Source organism: Chiroxiphia lanceolata, chromosome 21 (genome assembly GCF_009829145.1).
Source record: "Chiroxiphia lanceolata isolate bChiLan1 chromosome 21, bChiLan1.pri, whole genome shotgun sequence".
NCBI lineage: Eukaryota > Metazoa > Chordata > Aves > Passeriformes > Pipridae > Chiroxiphia > Chiroxiphia lanceolata.
The window spans coordinates 6,638,355-6,659,215 of NC_045657.1; the positions used below are offsets into that span (position 1 = coordinate 6,638,355).

At 39.8% G+C, this 20,861-nt stretch overlaps 1 protein-coding gene across 5 annotated transcripts in view; it reads left to right on the forward strand.

Annotated features, from left to right (window-relative positions):
* The window catches only part of CDK5RAP2 (CDK5 regulatory subunit associated protein 2), a 71,925-nt gene that overhangs the window by 39,215 nt on the left and 11,849 nt on the right, over nt 1–20,861 (forward strand). For 4 of the 5 annotated variants that reach the window (XM_032708404.1, XM_032708406.1, XM_032708405.1 and 1 more), the window contains exons 22-31: nt 1,640–2,102; nt 4,672–4,936; nt 6,290–6,406; nt 8,481–9,078; nt 11,034–11,266; nt 13,472–13,520; nt 14,270–14,445; nt 15,570–15,695; nt 20,224–20,340; nt 20,611–20,800. In XM_032708404.1, coding sequence (XP_032564295.1) covers nt 1,640–2,102; nt 4,672–4,936; nt 6,290–6,406; nt 8,481–9,078; nt 11,034–11,266; nt 13,472–13,520; nt 14,270–14,445; nt 15,570–15,695; nt 20,224–20,340; nt 20,611–20,800 — 2,334 coding nt within the window. The remainder of the gene's footprint in view (nt 1–1,639; nt 2,103–4,671; nt 4,937–6,289; nt 6,407–8,480; nt 9,079–11,033; nt 11,267–13,471; nt 13,521–14,269; nt 14,446–15,569; nt 15,696–20,223; nt 20,341–20,610; nt 20,801–20,861) is intronic. The other variant, XM_032708408.1, reaches the window with a different exon arrangement.

Sequence of the window (20,861 nt, forward strand, 5' to 3'; positions counted from 1 at the left end):
CTGAGCTGAACCATTTTGTGAGTGCTTGGGTCACTTTCAATGCAGGAGGAGGCACTTGTGTACCTAAATCTGCACAAGCCCTGGTGTAACCGGTGTTTTTGAAGTGTCTGTGTCTGTTGATTTGATCAATTCCCAGCTAAAATGCTCATTTCCATAGGAACTGGCCGATACCAAGCAAGAAATGTCTGTATAGGAAACCACACTCCCTGACTAATTTCCCCAGTTTCATGCTTACACCACTTATCTCCTGGTTGAGAACTGAATTAGAGCCTTGTTGGAGATGATTCTCATTTTCCTTTCCCAGTTCTCTCCACTATAATCATTGTGTCCAGGATTATGTGTCTTTTCCAGTGCCTTTCAGTGCTGTTCCTTCACTGGGTGTAGTGATTTTTGGAGGGTGATGGGAATGACCTTCCCTCTAAACTGTGCTGAGCAATGCTGGGAGCAGAATATCACATGGAGCTACACAAGTCAAATCCTGGTTTCTGTGTTCACCATCCTGCACTTGGCTTTACTCCAGCAATTCTCTATTTTCACATTACTATTTAAAACTCTCCCAACAGGCATAAATGGTCTTAGTTGTCACAGCAGTAGTTAGTGGTGAAAGAGGAGGTACTACTCCCTTAGAAGATGAACAGAAAGCATTGTTTATTTGTTAACTTTACTTAAAAGTCTGCTAATGAGCGATTCCAGCATCATCATTTTTACCACTCTAGCGTGTAATTTTTTCTGTGTTCCAGTATAAATGACCAGATTGACGGGTGATGAGCCTGTACTTTGCATAACTGAATTCTCACTAATGACATCAGATGCCAGAGAAAGCCATAAAAAGCCTGGTTAGCTTCTACCATTTCAAATGCTAAACTATATAAATGCAGTTGTTTAAAATGCTGCTTTGTGTGTTTGATGGCACAAACAGCTCTCTATTGGACACACAAAATTGTCTGTGGAATTTGAGAGCTTGCTTGTGCTTTAAATGCCTCTTGTTTGGCTTCAGTTTCTCTTAAACATCACTTTCCAAACTGTTGTCCATGAACCACTAGTTATCCATGGGGCAGTTTGGTGGTCTGCAGTGAGCTGGTTTTGGAGGCTTTTGGCTACTTTCTCAGTTTCCATCTTCCCTCTTACATTAAAAATACATGAAGAGATAGATTTTTAGAAAAACTCAGCATCAGGGCCAGGAGTTGGACTTTGATGATCCTTGTGGGTCCCTTCCAATTCAGGATATTCTGTGATTCCATGATCTAAAGTCTCCCGTGGTTTTAGTATAAATTAATTTTTAAGGTAGAGAGTAAACTTTTTTGAAAATCCATTCATATTTCATATATTTCTTTGTTACATAAGCAATCACTTTATTTACCAGAGGTTTAGTGTCAGTTCATAAATTGAGAGAGGGACAGTAGAGCATATATGGCCATAAATAGGAGAAAAGCACTGATGAGATAATTTATGATAGAATTTGAGTTGTGAAAAGGTTTCAAAAACTCTGTTTGTTCGTAATTCATTAGTGAGTAAAACAAAATCTCCTGGGAATTTCAGATGTGTCACGACACAGCAGAAGAGTTTCTTAGAAGGTATTTTTGTTTGCTTAAATAAAAATCTAAATTCATGACTTTCCTCTCCTCTTTCCCGAGTGCAGCAGACAAGAACAAATGAAAATTGTAAATGAACTGTTAGATCATCTGAACACGACTGAGGAAGAATGTTCAAGTGAAGATATAGAGAAAAAGGATGAAAAAGATCTTAAGCAAATGATTATTCAACTAAGAGCTGAACTCAAACGTTTCAAGCAGGTCACTAAATTCTTAAAGCAGCAAGTAGAATTGAAATCAACTTTTGATGGGAATGAGAAGCTTTATCCAGATGCAGTGCCACAGATTAATAAGGACATTCAGTTGTTGAAAGTGGAATTGAAAGATGCAGCTACACAAACAATGACTTTAGAGAGTAATGTCATGAGATTCAAACATGAAGGGAAAAAAGGAGCCTCAGAAGAAAAGTCAAACTATTCAAGATTAAATGCAGAAAGAGAACATCAGCAAGGAAATGTGTATAAGGAGGGTGAACAGCATGAAAGACTTTTTTTTACAAGAACAAATGAAGTAAGTTTATTCTCGTTCTGGTACTTAGGGAATAGATATATAAAAGGGAAAAATATGTTTCATTTCTAATATTAAATCTTGCTTTTGTGTAATTTTTAATATTAGGAAAAGAGATGTAAGCCAAATATATTTTAGATAATTGTTCTTAATGTTCAGAGCTTTTCATCACATACTTCAGCCTGCTTTAGAACGTTAATTAACTGAATTTCAATCCTCACCGGGACCAGATACTAGTAAATATTACAGCTTTTGGAAAAAGAGTTTATAGCATAATGGCCTGATTCTGTACTGCCTTGTGTTCCTGCAGAGATGGTCACAGCCTGCAGAGCCTGAGCAGAGTGAACTCATTGATTGAGTCTAAATGGCAAATGTGTTCTAGAAAATTCCAGCCTTGCACCATGTCTGAGAGCAGGCTGGTGAGGAATCAGGGGTAGACTTCCACGAACTCCAATCCTAATTTTAGCCTTCAATTAACATCTAATAATGGTGTCTTGCTTTTAGAGAAGTGTGGCCAGTAGGGCAACTGTGAAACTGGGGGGCAGTTTGTCGTGTTGGTTTGGAACCTGAGAGCACAGATTCTGTTCTGTCAGCACAGACAGAACTTGAGTTTTCGAGCCTTCTGTCTGCAGGCAGCCTGTGATCCCAAACAAAGAGGTGGGAAAACAGTGTCTGCTAAAGAGTTCCTGTGTATTGTTTCAGCAGCAGTGATAGAAGTGAAGTTGAAAACTCTTTGAAGATCTTGGCTCCTGCGGCGCAGACAAAGGCGAGCGTTGCTTTTGATTTTGTGCACTTCTAATGGGGAATGTTGTAGCACCTTCTGCAAAGAGTGGTTCCCATGGCTTTAGTGATCAAGAGATTTATGTGAGGCAGCAATTAGGAACTGTTCATTTTTATTCTGGCTTGTTCCTTTTGGATTGATTTTTCTGAAGCTGTGGCTGCCCCATCCCTGGAAGTGTCCAAGGCCAGGTTGGACGGGGCTTGGAGCAACCTGGGCTGGTGGAAGGTGTCCCTGCCCATGGCAGGGGGTGGAATGATGTGAGCTTTAAGGTCCTTTCCAACCCAAACCATTCTGTGATTGTTTCTGCACTTCTCTTTTTTCCAGGTTCCTGTTTTCCCTGTGTTTCAATGTACTCTTCTGATTCCTCTCTAGTTTAATCAGCAGCAACCTCAATGCAATCCCTGAATCAGTTGCTTTAAAAGCTTTCTTGTTTGGACTAATGCAGTGTATCTTTAGCTCTGGAATGGCTTTTATAAATAATGTGATGTAGCCAGCTGAACTGGCCTTTGGGTAATCTGGGTGACATATGTGTCTGTGCCACAGCCCTGAGACAGCTGGGAATGGTTTGTTGTTATTAATGCAGTTTAGTTAACTGGAAGTTCTGGATTTATATTTCAGCCTATGGATGATATTGTATTCATGTATGTACAAAAGGGATTGAGTATGGCATTAGGAAAATGGAACTTGCTTTTTATTATTTTGAATTGTGTAAGGACTATAATTGCCAAGAAGTGAATGAGAAAAGGTATTTCAGAATACACATTGGGTGGTGAAAGAAATTAGGCGGCCCAGGACAGGGGTAGAGCAAATGAACAGCAAAAAAATAAACTCAATCTATCTGAACATGCCATTATTGATTTTTATTATCATTATTGCACACAGTTCCATAACTCTCATCAACACATAGCATGCTTTTATCTTTTTGGAGATAGCACTATTTTATGCTCTGTGGTTTAAACAAGGAACCTTTGTTTTATGCAGACTTTCCAAAAGGCAAGAGGCTTAAAATGTGGTCACTTAAGAAATTTAACTTCCCCCAATTCCAGTGACAGAATGTCTGTTACAGTAGGAACTGGGAATGCTGCAGAAGCAATTTATAGACTGTATGGGTGAAGGAGCTGGTTTTGTTCATGAAGAATTTCTCTGTGGCAGGATAAATGTCCCCTGTGGCTGATGCAAAGCTGTGCTGGTTTTCTCAGAGTTATGGAAATAGGGGTTGTTAGGTGGAGACAAAGGGAAGAAAGGAAAATAAGCTCAGAATTTTTTAAAAATGAGGAGGATCCTCAACTAAAAGAAAAAAAAAAAGGTGTTTTAAAGGGAACAGGTTTTAAAGTTAGCTTAAAGGTTTTAAGTTGCTGGGCTGGCAGACATTTATGATATAAATGACAGTAAGAAGTAGCAGTTAGAGAGGTCAGTTTGGGTGAGAAACTATTTTCCCAAGGCATCCACAAATTCAGAACTAACAGTCCTGCTGGTTAAAAACCTTTACTGGTCACTGCTGGATTTGCTGTGTTGCTTCCTGAGCTAGAAGCCAGTCACTGGGAGGCTGTGGATGCATGAGCAGCTGGTACTTACAGAAAATTGTACCAGTGGAATGGGTTTTCTGCCTCTCTGAATGTTTGTTTTTCATGTAGCCAGGGGCATTGCAAACTTATTGTCGAAACTAAAGTGACAGCTGACTGATCTTACAGGAAAAATTTAATTTTTCTACAAAACGTTTCCTTATAATTCCTGTACTCTGACTGTTACATGCGAGCTACAACTCCCCATTTTATTCCATGCCTTTTTCAGGCTGGCTCTTCTTCCCTGCCCAAGAAATCCCGTCTGCCCGTGCTCTTAAAATCCTCCAGACCCTTAGGAAATGTGCCTTTGAACTCCTGGATGCAAAAATCAGGGTCAGAGCCGCACTGTTGTACCAGGACACCCTGGGAAGGTCTGAAAGCTTGTGAAGCACAAACCAAAGCACTGCAGGCACAAACTAATGGAGACTCCTTGGATGAGTCTGGAGCTGAAAACCTTGGAGAAGAGCCTGCCCAGGGAAGCACATCAGGGAGAGGTAAATAATGAACAGACCTGGTGATTGTGCTGCTTGGAATAGTGGCTTAAACCCAGATTGTCTTTATATATCTACAGTGCTACTTAACCTTATGAATTTCCTGAGTAGACAAATATGTACAGATCTTGAAAAGCACCTTTTTTTTCCCTCTTTGCCACTAAAATGTAAACCAGCTTTTTATGGAATAGAAAGTACTGTGTACACATGGCACAAAATCCATAATAAATGACAGATGCACAAGGTGCCACATGTGCACATGTATATGTCAGTGTTTAGGTAAATAAAAAATTTCCTTTACAGGATGCCAAGTTTAATGAAAACTGTCAGTAATGGAGACAAGCGAGTAAAAAATACTGTATTTGTTTATGCTGCATAATTAAGTTTTTCCAATATTCCACGGATCAATCAAGTGTCTGTTTCCAGTGTGGTGGGTTAATCTAAACTCAGTGTTGACAAAGTATCAGGATCAGCAAACTATGAAAAATTTTAAGACAGAGAGCAGTGGGTATTACAGAAAGATTTGGAGTGGTAAAAACCCAAAAATGCACTTAGCAGTTAGAATAAAAACTGAGTAGAGATCTGAAGGATAGGGGAGGGAGTGTCAGTATGAGAAATAAGATTCAATCAAGTGGTGAGTGAACCACTGTCAAAAATGGAGTTTGCAGGGACTTTTTTGTTAATAAAGTTGTCATGGAAAGGGACAGATATGGTACAATTTGTTGTAAATACTTAAGATGATGGGACTGGAACAATTAATTCTGGTAGGTGCAAAGCCCATGGAGAATGCTGAGAAGGGCAGTACTTTTGAATTGAATCCTGAGATGAATCAGAAGCTGGACTCCTGTGGTTTCCTTTCCACACTGATTTCTTTCCCCTGGGTAACATTTGTACTGCACACTTGGTAATTCCAAGGCTTGCTGCAATGGGAGATTGCAGAAGATTAGTTTATGATCAGTGGTCATGCTGGAGAAACTTTGAAGCCTTTTCTCTAAGCTTAACATAAAACATTGAAAAATGCACTACAAATTGATGAACTGTAACATCACAAAGGGGACTTGCAAATGTTTATCTTCATTTGTTAGTTGGAGCCTTTGCAAGTCATTCTCAGTAGTTATCCTTATAATTAGTTCAAGTATTTTAAAAATATGTGCAAGCACTGTTACACATGACCAATATTTTCCTGTTCCAAATTGTCAGAGAACCGGGTTGGGATTTGTGAGGTGGGGTTGTTTTTGCTTTTTGTTTTGTGCTTTGGTTGGTTGCTTTTTGGTTTTGTTTCTTTTAACTGTGCCCATGAAATTTTTTTCAGTCACTTACTGAATTGTGTTTTACTTTCCCCCAACTGTTCTCCAGTTGACTCATTGCTCAAAGTGGATAATAGTGAAACCCAGGTGGAATTGGAAAGTGTTGATCCAGGTACAGAGGACAAGAATGAGTATGTGATGGACAAAAATCAGCAAAACTATCAAGGTAAAGAATTTATATGGTATAGTATAAGAAAAAAGGAAATTTTAAAAGTCTAGTTTTTTCTGAGCTGTATAAAATCATAAATTGCTGCAGGTAATCATCTCCCTTGCCATTATTTATGGGTTTTAAATCTCATTTTCTTAGCTAGTATGGATTAATTGCTCCAAGGATCCAAGCTGGTCTTTCAGGGTTGTGCTTTCAGAAGGGCCACAGGGATTTATGAGTCTGGTTTCCAGTAAAAGTAATGAGTTATGTGCCTGACTCTGATCTCTGTTGCTAATGTCCTCACTTCTGAACTCTCCTCTGAATTAAATGTTTGTTACTTATTGCTTCTGCATCTAGTTCTGAACTACTGGATTGAAGCAACTGAATGATAGAATTTTGCTTATCTGAATTATTTGAAGGCATTCAATTAGGTTGAAACCTAATGGAATTGTTTAATGAAAATATAAATAGGCTTAATACTGTGTGTTCCATGTTTCTGCATCATCCATTAGTCTTTTTTGGGAGAGCTTGAATAACCTGATTAATACTGTACAGAGAAGATATGGCCAAATCTGTGATCCTTTGGTGTGCAGGGATGTGCTCCTTGTGTGGCCATATATGCACAGAGAGCTTATTAGTTCTCCTTTAATTAAAGGGCACTGGTTCATTAAAACTACAGCCAGTTCTCTAATCTGAAGTATTTCTTCCTTAATATCTGGTTTTGTTATTTTATCTGTTTATTATCTGGAATGTTTACATGGAATCAGCATTTCAGAGTTTAAGAGTTTAAGAGTTCACCAAGTATTTGGGTTTTTTGACATCTGTGTTACTGCAGCAACCCACTGGTGGGGAAGGAGGAGAAGCTGATGAATGAAGTGTTGCACAGAGACACAGAACTGTTTGGGTTGGAGGGGACCTTAAAGATTATCCTGTTCCAACCCCCTGCCATGGGCAGGGACACCTTCCACTGTCCCAGGTTGCTCCAAGCCCCATCCAACCTGGCCTTGGACACTTCCAGGGATGGGGCAGCCACAGCTTCTCTGGGCAGTGTTGATATCCCAATATCACAGCTTTATTTTATTCAAGCTTTTATGTTATATTTATTTTTATTTGCTTGTGCTTGAACTTGACTTGGGCCTTCATATAGAGCTGCTCCTCCTGAGATTTTGTGCTGATTTAAAGCTTGAACCTGGGCATTCAAATTCTCCATGGAAACCAATCTGAAAGTATTAAGGCCTCTGAAAGATCAATGAGTGACTCCCAAAAGGGAAGTTCTAATTCATAGTGATCTTTTGCAGAACTAATAGGAGGGCAAAATTTAATTTACTGGTAACTAGAAAATAATCATTTTGCTAGCTACTAACACATAGAGCCCTCAATACACACACAAGTATAAACATGGATTATATGTAGGAATATATGACTTTTATTGGGCTGAATCTGGGATGATTGCATTACTTAGGAATGGCAAAGTCACCTGAAGAATGTGATGTGCATGTCAAATGTGTGCCAGTAAAACCTTTAACACCAAACACTTTAATGGATTTTGTTTAGATCAACCTTTAAAAAGAAGTTATTAAAGCTCCTTCTTCAAATTTTACTATTTTGTTGATAACCTTTTTAAAATTCTGCTGACTTTATGCTCCAATTGGTTTTGTATAGATTTTTGAAGTGAGGAGAAGAGGAATATTTAATTAGAAGCTTTAGGAAGAACCATGTGAAGTCAGAGTCTCCTTTGAAATCTCATGGTCTCATGTTTGAGGTTATATCTTTGTGACTGGGAAGGTCTGGGCCTCAATGGTGTCTGATTCAGGACAGCCTATGGCAAAAGGAATTTCCAATCATTTGGGAAAAGAAAGTGGGTGTATTTTGAGTATTGTTTATTTGAAAGGTGATAAGGGGTTGAATTATTGAATTAACAGACAAATCAAAGAAAGAGGTCAAAAGTCCCAAACTAATATTGTATAGCTGGTAATTATCTGCATTTTTATTCTGCTATTGTAGAATTAAATGAATTCATTCTGGTGCTGTTGAGAACAGTGTGTCAGATAAAGAAATATTAATATTCACTCTCAAGCCTCCTGTTTTTCAGACATGCAAAATCATCATAACATTAGCAATGGGAATATTCAGAGTTCATTAAAAGAGATGGATGCGGAGTTTTATCCCATGGAACACGAGGACATGGACTCAGCCACTGCACATTTGGGTTCCGAGCGCCCGCGCTCCTGCAAATTGAGTGGAACAAGTACAGATGCACTCGATGACTGTGAAGCCACAGATGATGTAGAAGAACTGAAACAAAGAATTAAGAATATGAAGTGTGAGCTTGAAAAGTACAAAATGTTCCTGTTTCAGCTGCAGAGCTCTGACCATCTCCTGCTCAGTGGTGTTCCTAACGAAGTTGTGAGTGACGCAGCCTTGCCCGTGGAAGGGTCTGGAACACAAGTGTCACATAAAGCTATGCAAGAAATCAAAGCATTCTCTGATGTCCATCAGCTGGATTATGAGATCCACGCTGAAAACAGGAATTCAGAGTCTTCAGAAGCACCTGATACATGGGCAGCACAAAACCTTAAGGAACTGCTGTTGGAAAATGCGGCAGAACTTGAGAAAGAGCAAGTTGCAAATGTGCATCTCGATGAAGTGTATCACCTTCAGAACAAACTGGGGGAAACATCACCATCCAAGTGAGTAAAGCTGTTGCTGTTTCAGATTCTGTTTTGTAAACAGTAGTAGGAAGGTAACATGAAGATAATTTTATTCACATAGAAGTGTGTTATAGTAAAGGCTGTTTCACCAACATTACCATAAATAAACTGAAATACTTAGTTAAAGGGCCCCTTGAAGTACAAAACAATATTCCTCTACAACAGAACTGCTCCTGATAAGCTCGTGTGTAACTGTCCTGTGCCACACACCTTTGTCTCTGCCCACACTTCAGGTCCACAACTCTCTTTGCTGCAAGACACCCTCCCTTGAGCAGCCACATCTCAGGTGTTACCTGTGAGAGGGGCTGAGCTCTGTGATCCAAGTGTCACAGTTTTGCATCACTCAGGGTTTTTTCAGGTGACAAGGGCAAGAAAATGGAACATCCCTTTTAAGCCAGAAACGTTTCTGAGGGCAGTTGGCTGGCACATCCACACTGGCCCTTCTGTTCATGGGACCAGACTTCATGTGTAAAATAAGACGTTTCCGCTCTAGTTCCCGTTTATTTTGCAGCTGAAGTGCTGTGATGCCTTCCTGTGAAAGTGGAGATATATATATATAGAAATTAATGAATGAAATTTTATAGCATAAGCTCATAAGCTGGAAAATCATCTATGGGAGGCTGGAAAGTATCAGTCTTGCTTTTTGAATGATAAGACGGGAGGCAGCATTTTGGCTTCATATGTACAAATCACAACCATAGAATGGGGGCTCATAAGAGTGAACCTTTTCTAACATCCACCCCCCTTTTTCCCTTTTTAATATTGTTGTTGTCCTGAGGGCTTGTAGGATACCAGGAAGTGTAACAAAGAAAGGGATTTAGCCTTGTGGCTTTCTTCCAGATGCTGGAGGAGAAATATTTGGAGACACTGAGCAACCACCAACATGGACTGTTATATCTCAGAGTCTTACTGTTGTAAAATACAATTGTGTTATGTAGCCCATATGAATTTAAATACTTTGAAAATACCCCTCATCCATTTTACAAAGGAAGATCTAACTGTAAATTAAGGAATGAGACAGTATGGGTCACTGTGAAGTTTTTATGGCCCCTGTGTAGGACAACATCATGAGTCACAAGTGACAAACCCAAAAATGAATTATTTCATATACAAGTGACAATAAAAATTCTGTAACAACCCAGACCATTATAGATTTTGGTTGATTCTCTGCATCTTTTCAAATCCTCTCTATTTTTCTCTCCACTAATGTATGGTTCTGTACAAAGAACTATACCTGTGGTACAGACAGTGGCAGTATAAAGGGGATGTCTACATTTGCAAGTGTAAACTCAATAAATAAATTCAATTGAGTTGAAATTTATATCCTGGCTTGTGAAGTACAGGAGTTTGGACACTACAGTGGTTGTCATGGTCATGTCTCTGGTAAAAAACATGCAGAAATATGCAGAATTTTCAGACTGGGTGAAAACAGAAGGTCTGTTATTGTGCTTTTGTGTGTAAATACATAAAATTTCATAAGGGACAGCTCTGTTCTTCCATAATGAGTTAAGAAAAAAAAACCCCAAAGCATCAAAAAACCCATCCTGAAAAAAAACCAAACCCATCCAGTCAGGAAAAATAGGTGTATTCTTAAAACTTCTTTTCATGGATTCCCTCTTCCTTATCTAAATTTGGCACCTTTGGTACCATCCAGGTTCTTTCCCAGCAGACCATCGAGTCATTCCCTTAGTTTTGGCCCATTTTATAAATGAAGCAGTTCAGTGATGGAGAATAACCCACAAGTTATGCCCATAAATACCCAACTCAACACTTAGAGACAACACATCCCTCATTACGGCCGTAAAAGCGCTTTAAAAGCAAATCGAGTCGCATCAAATTATAGTTCAGGAATATAAGTTTAATTCGCTTTTTATTTTTATTTAAGTGTCACTTACGGTCAGCAAATTGCCTTACAGATAATTTCATTTTCTCAGATATGATTCATTAGTTCATTCCCAAGCTCGAGAGCTCTCCTTTCAATGCCAGCAAATTAAAGAGATCCGCTGTGGCTGTGTCACTTACCATCAGCATCTGACAAGTCTGGTTAAAGCCTTTGAGGAGCTGCTTCAGGCCAGTGATGTTGATTATTATGTTGCTGAAGGCTTCCGTGAGCAGCTGAATCAAAGTGTCCTGTTGTTTGAGAAGCTGGAAATGAAATTCCTCTATGGTAAGCAGCAATGTTTTGTGCTCGTTGGCACATGTGTTCGTGTTGTCCAAATGGGAAGGGGTTTATTGTGGTTTTTAAGGGAAGGGTTGCTTTAAAATGGTTTATAGGGGAGAGCTGTCTTGGAAGGTAAAATTTTTGTGCTCCAACAAGAATCACAGGCTAATTAGGGAGCTCTGGAGATCACCCAGTCCAACCCCCTGCCAAGGCAAGGTCACCTGGAGCAGGTGACACAGGAACACCACCTGGAGCAGGTGACACAGGAACACCACCTGGAGCAGGTGACACAGGAACACCAGGTGGGTTTGGAATGTCTCCAGAGAGGGAGACTCCACGCCCTCCCTGGGCAGCTCTTCCAGAGCTCTGCCACCTTCAGTGGAAAGAAGTTCTTCCCCATGTTGAGGTGGAACTTCTTGGGTTTAGTTTATGGCCGTTACTCCATGACTGGATTTTACTTTTGTGATTGTGCTCTCTATTGACATCTGTTATTTGGAGCTCTTTATCTTAACACAAGCATATTTTAACTGTCCAAAATACAGTCGTTATATTTAGCTTGATAAAAGTTCTGTTACCACATAGCTTCAGGATTTCCTGTTTCAAGCCCAGCTGACTCTGTTGAAGACACTTGGGGACATGGGTTAGTGCTGGGCTTTGCAGTGCTGGGTGAACAGTTGGACTCAATGGTCTAAGAGGTCTTTTCCAACCTAAATTATTCTATGATTTGCCCAAGGGACCTGTATCTTGCTGCCAATAGTCTGACTGGTTAGGAAATACACACTTGTCTTTCATGACAGAGAGGTAAAATGCAATCATGTGTGGGAAAATGAGCATCACAATTGACATTGGTCACCTGAAGGAAGATTATATCCTGCATATTGCCTTCAGTCTGTAGTTTAAAGAAGGTTAGCAGGAATGTGATGGAAAAGGGACATTATCATGAGTAATTCAGCAAGAAAAACCTTTTCCTGGCATTGCAAGTGTTTCTCTTGCTGACCCAGACAACCAGCAATACTTCCACAGATGTCAGCAGCAGGAATTACATCTTCAGCAAAACACTTGAGGCACCTGAAATAGGGACCCTGACCCCCACATCCTCCTGGAATTGGCTCTGGAAGATGACTTTGTTCAGCACCATTCAGGGCCCAGCCATGCCATGATCTGTGTTCTGCCTTTCATTAAAGATCTCAGCAGCATGTTGCAGTTTTGATTGCTCATATAAAGCAGTTGTATATGAGAAAAAGGTATTACAGGCAGTGTATCATAGCAGGGTAATAAAAGATTGAGTGTATTCAACGATTTCGGTGGCTGCAGAGACTCCTTGCATTACAAATGAGGAGTCTGTAGTGAATAAACATTAAATGCCTTTAAGCCAACAGATGGTATCCTATATACTGTGAAAAGTCACTGACAACTGAGACAATTCAATATATCTAACACAATGGTGTTGCATTGAATCACACATTAAAATAAAAGGATGTTTGTAGGGTTGTAAAGAACATCCAGTGTACTAAGAATTGACTGTAAAGAAGCAGCATAAACAACCGTCTGTCTTGGCATTTCCATCCTGACCTTCAGTTCATTCCCCTGAAATTTCAGCTGTGCAGCTCCTCCCTGCCACTTTTGCTTAATTGCACAAAAATTTTAAAATCTGGGGAGCCAAGGTGACACCATGAAACTCTCATTTCCTTATTCAAATTAGTGGCTGAGTCCAGGTCTCTTGCACTAAACTGTGCTTGTGCTCACACACAATTCCACAGAGAATATTGCAGGCAAAATCCGTTGTGTGCCCCTTTATTAAGAATTACTGTTAACATGATGCAGGGTGGACAAAATCCAAGTGCAACAGAATTGTTTTTATATCATTTTATTTATATATTTTTTAATTGAAGCATTTACTCTTAATCCTTTTACATACAGCACAATTATTTTGCATCTGTGTGCTAACTAAAACACCAAGGCGGTAAAATCTGGCACCTGTGGTCCCTAATAAATTTTTTTTGAGCTTCAGAGCAAGATGCTGCTTTGTTGCTAAGCTATAAATAGTTTTACTCATGTGCAGCATTTGACACTAACACACAGTGTGATAATATCTGTTGACTTCTCTAATTTCTCATTAATTTACCATTCTATATTTAAATAGAGTAAGATGGAGGGGAAAAAATTGTAATTCTCAGTATGTGTTTTTAATCAGCTGTTTCTGCTTTGCAGGAGAATCAATAGGTACAGAAGTTACTATACTTTATGAATTAGCTCAAAGGTAAGAGTGCAACTGAATGTTCAGCAAAAATGTGGTTGTTTCTTAAGTTGATAGGGATTTTTTTGTAGCACAACTCCCACTGTTTTGCTTTTTGGCAGGGCTTTGCTTATTAATATTCAATTTGTTAATAAAATATCCATCGAAAACAGACTAAGGCTTTTTTCCCCACTTCTGATCAAAAAGCTGAGATACTGAAAAAGAAACATCACGCTACCAGGACTGTTCCAGTGATGAGCAAACAATACATGTGCCATGATCCACTGTGGTGGGTGTTCACACATTATCCTGGTTGCCAGGAGGGACAGGGAGCTCCCTGTGACCTTGGGGCTGGCTCAGATCACTGAAGTTGCAGCACAGCTGAGGTTCGTTCTCACAGCCCCCTTCTGCTGAAGGTGAAGAGAGCAGGTGTTGTTGTGCTGCATATGTTTTATGGTTTTATGCCAGCCTGGGATTCTTCTGTGCTACAGAAACCCTCAGCTACCTGTTTAAGGCAGCTTGAGGTCCCCTGAACACCAAGGTGAATACCTGGTGCTGGAAAATACAAAGCGGTCTGGAGGTCCAGAGATTATTCCTGCTGACTTCAGTGAGCTCTGAATTTCAGTCTTGATACGACCTCTGATGTGCAGTGGTTTGTGTCCCGTATAAATTCCCTTGCTTTACCTGTGAATTTGACAGCAAGCCCTCTGTCTGTGCTTCCAAAGTCCTAAAACAACGTTTAGATTTTAAAACCGTTTTGTTTGGCGCCAAAGGGATAACGAGAAGAACGCCACGATGTACCAGCAGCTGCAGGATGAGTCCCCTGTACCATCTGCTCTTCAGAGCTTGTCTGACTTTGATTTGTCAGAGAAGTCTCCCCTTGGCTCACCTGAGCACAGGCGTGACCTGGAAGGCCAGCACAGCACAGTGCCAAGCAAGTTCCCCCCAGGTAATGTTTTTCCCACTGAAGATTCGCTGGATATTGGGGAAAGCTGATGAATAACACACAAGGGAACTAATTAAGAAATAATGAAGAATGTTTGTCTGCTTCAGCTTTCCAGTTCCTTGCATAATCATTGCAATTCCAGTGATAAGGCACACAGAGATGGCAAGGATGTGAGCTGCCTCCTGTTTGAGACAAAATAAACCGTGATCGTTTGTGCCTTTGTTGTTTTAGACTCTCAGCTTTTACAGTGCTCCAGACAGCCCTTAAATAGACAAGTTATAGGGGGGAAATAGACAATTGTCAGGAGATTATTACGTTGAAAAAGAGAGATTTTTCTAATTTTGTGAAAGCCAGCGTTGTGTTTCCTGGAGGATTGTTAAGTGCTGCATAATTAATAAGTGGTGTCATGTTTGACCTGGATAGTTTCACTAAGCACGAGTGATGCTTGCAGTACTTTATCGGCAGCGATGAAAATTTAATGTCTGAGCTGGCACCGACTGCTCAGGGAGAAATATTGCAGAGTAAACCAGGAGTGTGTGACAGGGATAAACTGACAAATCAGACAGTGACAGGTAGAACAGATCAGCTCCTGAGTGAAGCTGAAACTTGCAGCCAATGGAAGAAAAATGGTAGAATGGCAAAGCAAGAAGGAAAAGGTACAGTAATGAAACTTGATTCAACAGATTTATTTATTATGGTATGCATTGGGTAAGTCAAAGTCAAATTTCTGTCTGAGTTACTCTATGAGCTTCCTATTGTAAGGGAAAATGTATGTGATTGGTGTGTTGAGCCAGAATGTGGAGCTGCATTGCAGAGTTTGAATTCATTTCTCAGTACAGGGAATGTTTAACTAGATAAAATTGTTATCTGCTCCAGTTTTGTAGGAAGAAGAAATTCGAAGAGCCTTAAAACTGGAATATTGCTTAAGTAGAAGTTGTCACTAAATGCATGGCTTGAGCACTGTACAAAAAAAAGACTGTTGTGGAGTCAGATATTTAATATCTGCCATTTTTAACAGCTCTGTATCATCTTTTAGTGTTAACAGCCATTAGATTTGGCAGGAGTACATAGTGTAAAAGAATACAGTAATTTGCTCAAAATAAGAAGTGGTCTCCTGCTTTATTTAGAGTTATTAATGGAGCATCTACAAGAAATTAGAATCCTGAGACAGCGTTTAGAATACTCCATAAAAACTAATGAGAGACTGAGGAAGCAGCTTGAGAGACAAGTAACAGACAAGGAACTAGATCAAGGTAAGAATTTATTTCATGAGAAATGAAATCCACCTTTTCTGATGAGAGCCTGAGAGATCAAATGCTGCTGGAAATGTTTTGTGTGATTTTTTTTTTTTTTAATAACCCCACCCCTTAAAATGATGTGCCTTTCTCAGAGTCCTGCTGCATTTTGATCTTCTCAGCAGACACTGGTTTCCCACCCTGCCTGTGGAGTGGCATAAATACAGATCTGATGTGCCTTTTCCTTGAGTCCAGTGCTGGAAGTGTACCCAGCACCGAAGCACAAATCTTTTATGGGATACACGTGCACCACAGAGCCTCAAACCTGCACATGCACACATTGCTCAGAGAACAGGACTGCCAGGGACTTCTATAACATTTGATGGTGCTGTGGTTGAATTTCATACAGAGAATTGAAAGACCCTCCTAGTTCTGTTACCAGCAAACAGCTTGCTTTTTTTCCTATTTTGTTTTTGTACCTTCAGGATATCATTATTATTTCAGTGTTCTTGTATTTCAGCCATGTCCAGCCAGGGACAGTTGCAGGAGAGGGGAAGCCCATTTTATCAACATCATTTCAGTATGAATTTTTCAGTCTGAATAAAGAAGGAGATGCTTTGCTCTGAATTACATCCCTGCTATTGATCCAAAGTAGGAATTGTGTAGAATTAGCTTTCCTGCCCCTGTCCCATGTACACCTGGGGCAGTCAGCACAGCACCACTACCAGCTGCAGATGCCTTCCCTGGAATTTTCTGACTGCTCTAAAGCCAGCTTGTGTTTACACACAGGGACAAAATGCCTGTAAGACAGAGCCTGGGCCATGTCAACTTGTCATTGGAGCTGATTGGTGGGATAAATGTGTCCTGGACAAAATGCCACCGTGAGGTTTTAATGAGAAATACCTGACAGCGACTGATGGCAATTTTAACACGGAGTTGGTTTTCATTCCAAACTCTAATATAAAGCAGCGGATGAAAAATGCTAAGAATAGTTATGCAAATTGGGAGTCAGTGCTCTCTGTTGCTGGTGTTCAGCATCTCTGAAAGCCAAGCTCTGAGCTGTGTTTAAAACTTTTCACGAGGAGATAGCCAGCTTTCATTAAAAGGATGCTTCTGGAGCACCTTTGAAGCACCCTGTACCTGCACTTGCCTGCACTTTGCTCTCACTCTCCCACATTCCCCCCACAGGACAATTGATTAATATGCAATATTACTCAGACTGAAAGCAGGCAATAAATACAGACATACTTTCCTTTGCCTCAGTTTCACTAATACTGACATTAGATTCATTATGTTTTACATCACCCCATGATGCATTTCTGTTGTTGTTTAAATGGAGGCAACCTGCACATGGCAGTTTGCTTTCAGGGATAATTTACAGTGATGGAAAGGTGGATAAAAAGCATCCATTTCACCCTTGAAGTATTTACACTGCTGGAAAGGCATTCTGTGCTTGTGAAATAACCACACTGAAACACTTCCAACTCTTTTACAGCTTCATAAAGATTCTGGCAAGGGCATCCATTAATGCAGTGAAAGTATATTTTCTTTATAAACTGTCTTATGCCTTCCATCTGTCTTCTTGTTGCCTTAGCACATCTACCAATGCATGGAGGAGAAATTTTGAAAAGTAAAGGAAAAAAGCAACTACCTGTTAGAACAGCTCCCTTTTGCTACTGTGTACTTTCAGTCCTTATTTTTCTCTGTACTGAAGATCTGTTTCATGAGATCAGATAAGCCTGTGCTCTCTTGTAATAATGGTGCTCCTTTTTTTCCTAATAGATGAGATTTCTTTGACTTTCAGTGTAAAAAGAAGTTCACAAGTGAAGTTTGAGGCAGATTCCTGAAGGCATGGGGTGATAGGGCAAGGGGGAATGGCCTTAAGCTGAAGGATGGTAGGTTTAGATTGGATATTAGAAAGAAATTCTTCCCTGTGAGGGTGGGGAGGCCCTGGCACAGGTTGCCCAGAGAAGCTGTGGCTGCTCCTGGATCCCTGGAAGTGTCCAAGGCCAGGTTGGACAGGGCTTGGAGCAACCTGGGCCAGCGGAAGGTGTCCCTGCCCATGGCAGGGGGTGGAATGAGATGAATTTTAAGATCTCTTCCCACCCAAACCACTCTGTGATTCTATGAATTCAATACTTTTAACTTAATTTCCTTGGTTTGTTTTCCTTTAAAACACAAAGCCAAGCTGTAACATACTTAATTGTTGATGAGAGCCTGTTAAATTCATGATATTGAATCATTTGTTCAACTGAAGTTATTGCATAGATTTATTCTTGTCTAGTAAATATTATATGGATGTACATACACACATCTACCCACTATTTTTGCTGTGTTATTTTTAATATTTAGATTCTCTAAGTATTTAAATGCCTCTGGGCTTCCAGTATTCTATAAATTACTCAAGTGCTGGTAATGACTACATCGTTCCTGTTGAGCTGAGGTTTGCAGTGCAAGTAGAACTAAAATAATTGCTTCAATCATTTCAAATGTTAGGCTTCAAAATAAAATCAAAGGTTTAATTTTGAGTTTCCCAGGTTTCAAATGTTATTAATGGCAGTTAACATTAAAATAGTTTTTTTTTTTTTCTTTTTTAACCCATAAGTGACTGTCTCTACTCAGAATTCTCTTCATCTGTCAATGCCTTTATTTTGCTTTACCCAGGAATGAATATTTTCTTCCTCTTTGCTGTGATTTTCAATAGTGCCTTTCTTTCAGTCAGTGTTTCCTTTGAAACCTTCAAGGTATGCTTCCTTAGCACTCACTTTTTCAGCACAAAACAGAATGAGAACTCAAGTGTATTGCAATTGTGGGCCCTGATGCTCCACTTTCCTCTGGTTAGATGGACCTTTGCCTCTGTGGAGAGTGTAATTGATGTCAGCAGGGCTCTGCACAGAAGTAGTAGTCTCAATAGTGGGTCAAATTGCAGGATTGTGTCCCTATTACCACTGGCTCTACATTATCCCTTATTATGTAAGATAACTACTAGTTATATTCTAAAGCCTTTCAGTAGAACTGTGATAGCATAACTTTTCAAATAGGATAAAGCTGGGTGATGGGCAATAAATTAAATTAGAATCAAGATGAGACCATCAAGCCTTGCCACTTCAACTTGAATTGCTTTGTTAAAGTCTGAAAAGGGAAAAGCCTTTTGAGTTCACATAGCTGCCTCAACTCTTTAACATATAGATAGTGAAATGCCATTAGTGCCAGGCTTCTGGAGCCTTTGAGTCTTTCAGTAGTGACAAGAGGTGCATATCATGGCACACTACATCCCAGTTAGGTAGTGGGTAAAAGCTTCAATTGGGATTACAATAAAATGAGATTACTCAGAGGAAGTGCAGCACATCAAATTGAATTGAACTGCTAGAGCTGAAAGGCATCCTCCTCATACATTCAGCTAATTTTTTTTGCCAGCTGGTTATTTCTCTATTAACCAAATACTTGACACTCTTGTAGTTATCTCAGGAGATACTGGGATAACCAATCAACTGAAAAATACTTTTAATTCCAGTGGGTCCTGAAGTGTTTTACTGACTATGAGAAGGCTGTAAAGGGCAATAACAATTACTTGACTTGCATTTCAGAGGCAGCACCTTGAGAGTGGAATGTGGCACTTCCCAGGCTGCACTGTAACAGTGCACTTGGGGGATGAGTAACATAAATACAGTACATTATGAGGAGTGCCTGGGCTGGAATTTGACTGACTGGATACAGGATTTAACACTTATATTCATATGACTAACGCAATAAGATCCCCAGGGTAGGATTCATCACCCTTATCTTTCTGAAATTTAGACATCTAAATCTGTGCTGGTTTTCCAAAGCTTCTCATGGAGGCACTGGAGAGAAGTGCAGCTCTTGGACAACAGGGCTCTCACCCACAGAGAGGTGTGGAGAGGATGCTCACAGGGGGTGAGCTGCTCTCTGGAGGGGCCTGTTCCTCCCCGTGGCTGCTGATGGTTGATCAAGACAGGCTCACGAATTTAAGAGGGATGAATCTTCGTCCCTGTGGTCATAAATCTGTTCTCAGTTTGTAATCAGAGGCCAAGACAGTGACTCTTGGCTGTGTGGTAACAGATCTCTTGCCAGACTATTAATGTTACTCCTGCATTAGTCCTTGTGGTTTAGTTGGTAGAATCTAGTTGTTCTCTCACTAAATACAATGGAGTATGAGCAGAGCAAGACTAAAATATATGGTAAACCCTCCAACAGTTTTCAAATCATAGAAATGTCACAAAATACTCCTGCATTTTTTTCCTGTTGGAATATTAACTGATAGGTAAAGACTGCTGGGGATAATTCTGCAATTTTGGTAATGGTTGCCCAGCAATGAGAGATACTTGTGATGCTCAGGGCTTTGGATTACTTGGCATTAACCTGAGCTGCCTTTTAGCCTGTAGTGATAACCTTCAAAATATATGGTGGAGAAATAGCTTTCATAACATGTTTTTCTGCAATTTTTTAAATTGTTCTTGTCTGGAAAGTTTAATCTTTAATGACCTAGAGATGACTCATAAATCATCTTTTATGTATATATTTATAGGTTCTGCAAACATTTTTATCCATGGCTCAGAACAGCATAATTCCCTCACTTCTGAAATACATTTCCTGAGGAAGCAAAATCAAGTTCTGAATGCAATGTTAGCAAAAGGATCCAGAGGTAAAAACGTGAACTGTGCTTTACAGGAGTAGCCTGCAACTCATCCCAGATCAGAAAACAATAAAATAGTCACATTCTACTCATTAAAGTGACTTAACCATTCTCCCCACCCCTGAAATTCCATGCTCAACCATAAGCATCTAAGCTGGGATTAACAATAATAAGAGTAGCAGCTGTTATTTTCTGATAGTCTCTGAAAAAGCTGATTTAGTTAAAAACCATAGTTTTAGTGGGGGCGTTACAGATACCTTGTGTTTCTTCTTGTTTCAGATAAACAAAAGGAAAATGAAAAGCTAAGAGAATCTCTTTCTAAAAAGAGTGCAATCATTGAGCATCTTCAGGAGGATCATGAGTGCATCAAGAAGGAAAACGAAAAGTTGCAAAAACAAATTTGCCAAAAGGAAGATGAAATCAGATACCTGACATGTCAAATTTACAGCAGTCGTAATGAATTAAACAGGTATTGATTCTGTCCACATTTAAACAGTCATTTAGAGAAGAAAATTGTCAATGTGACAAGC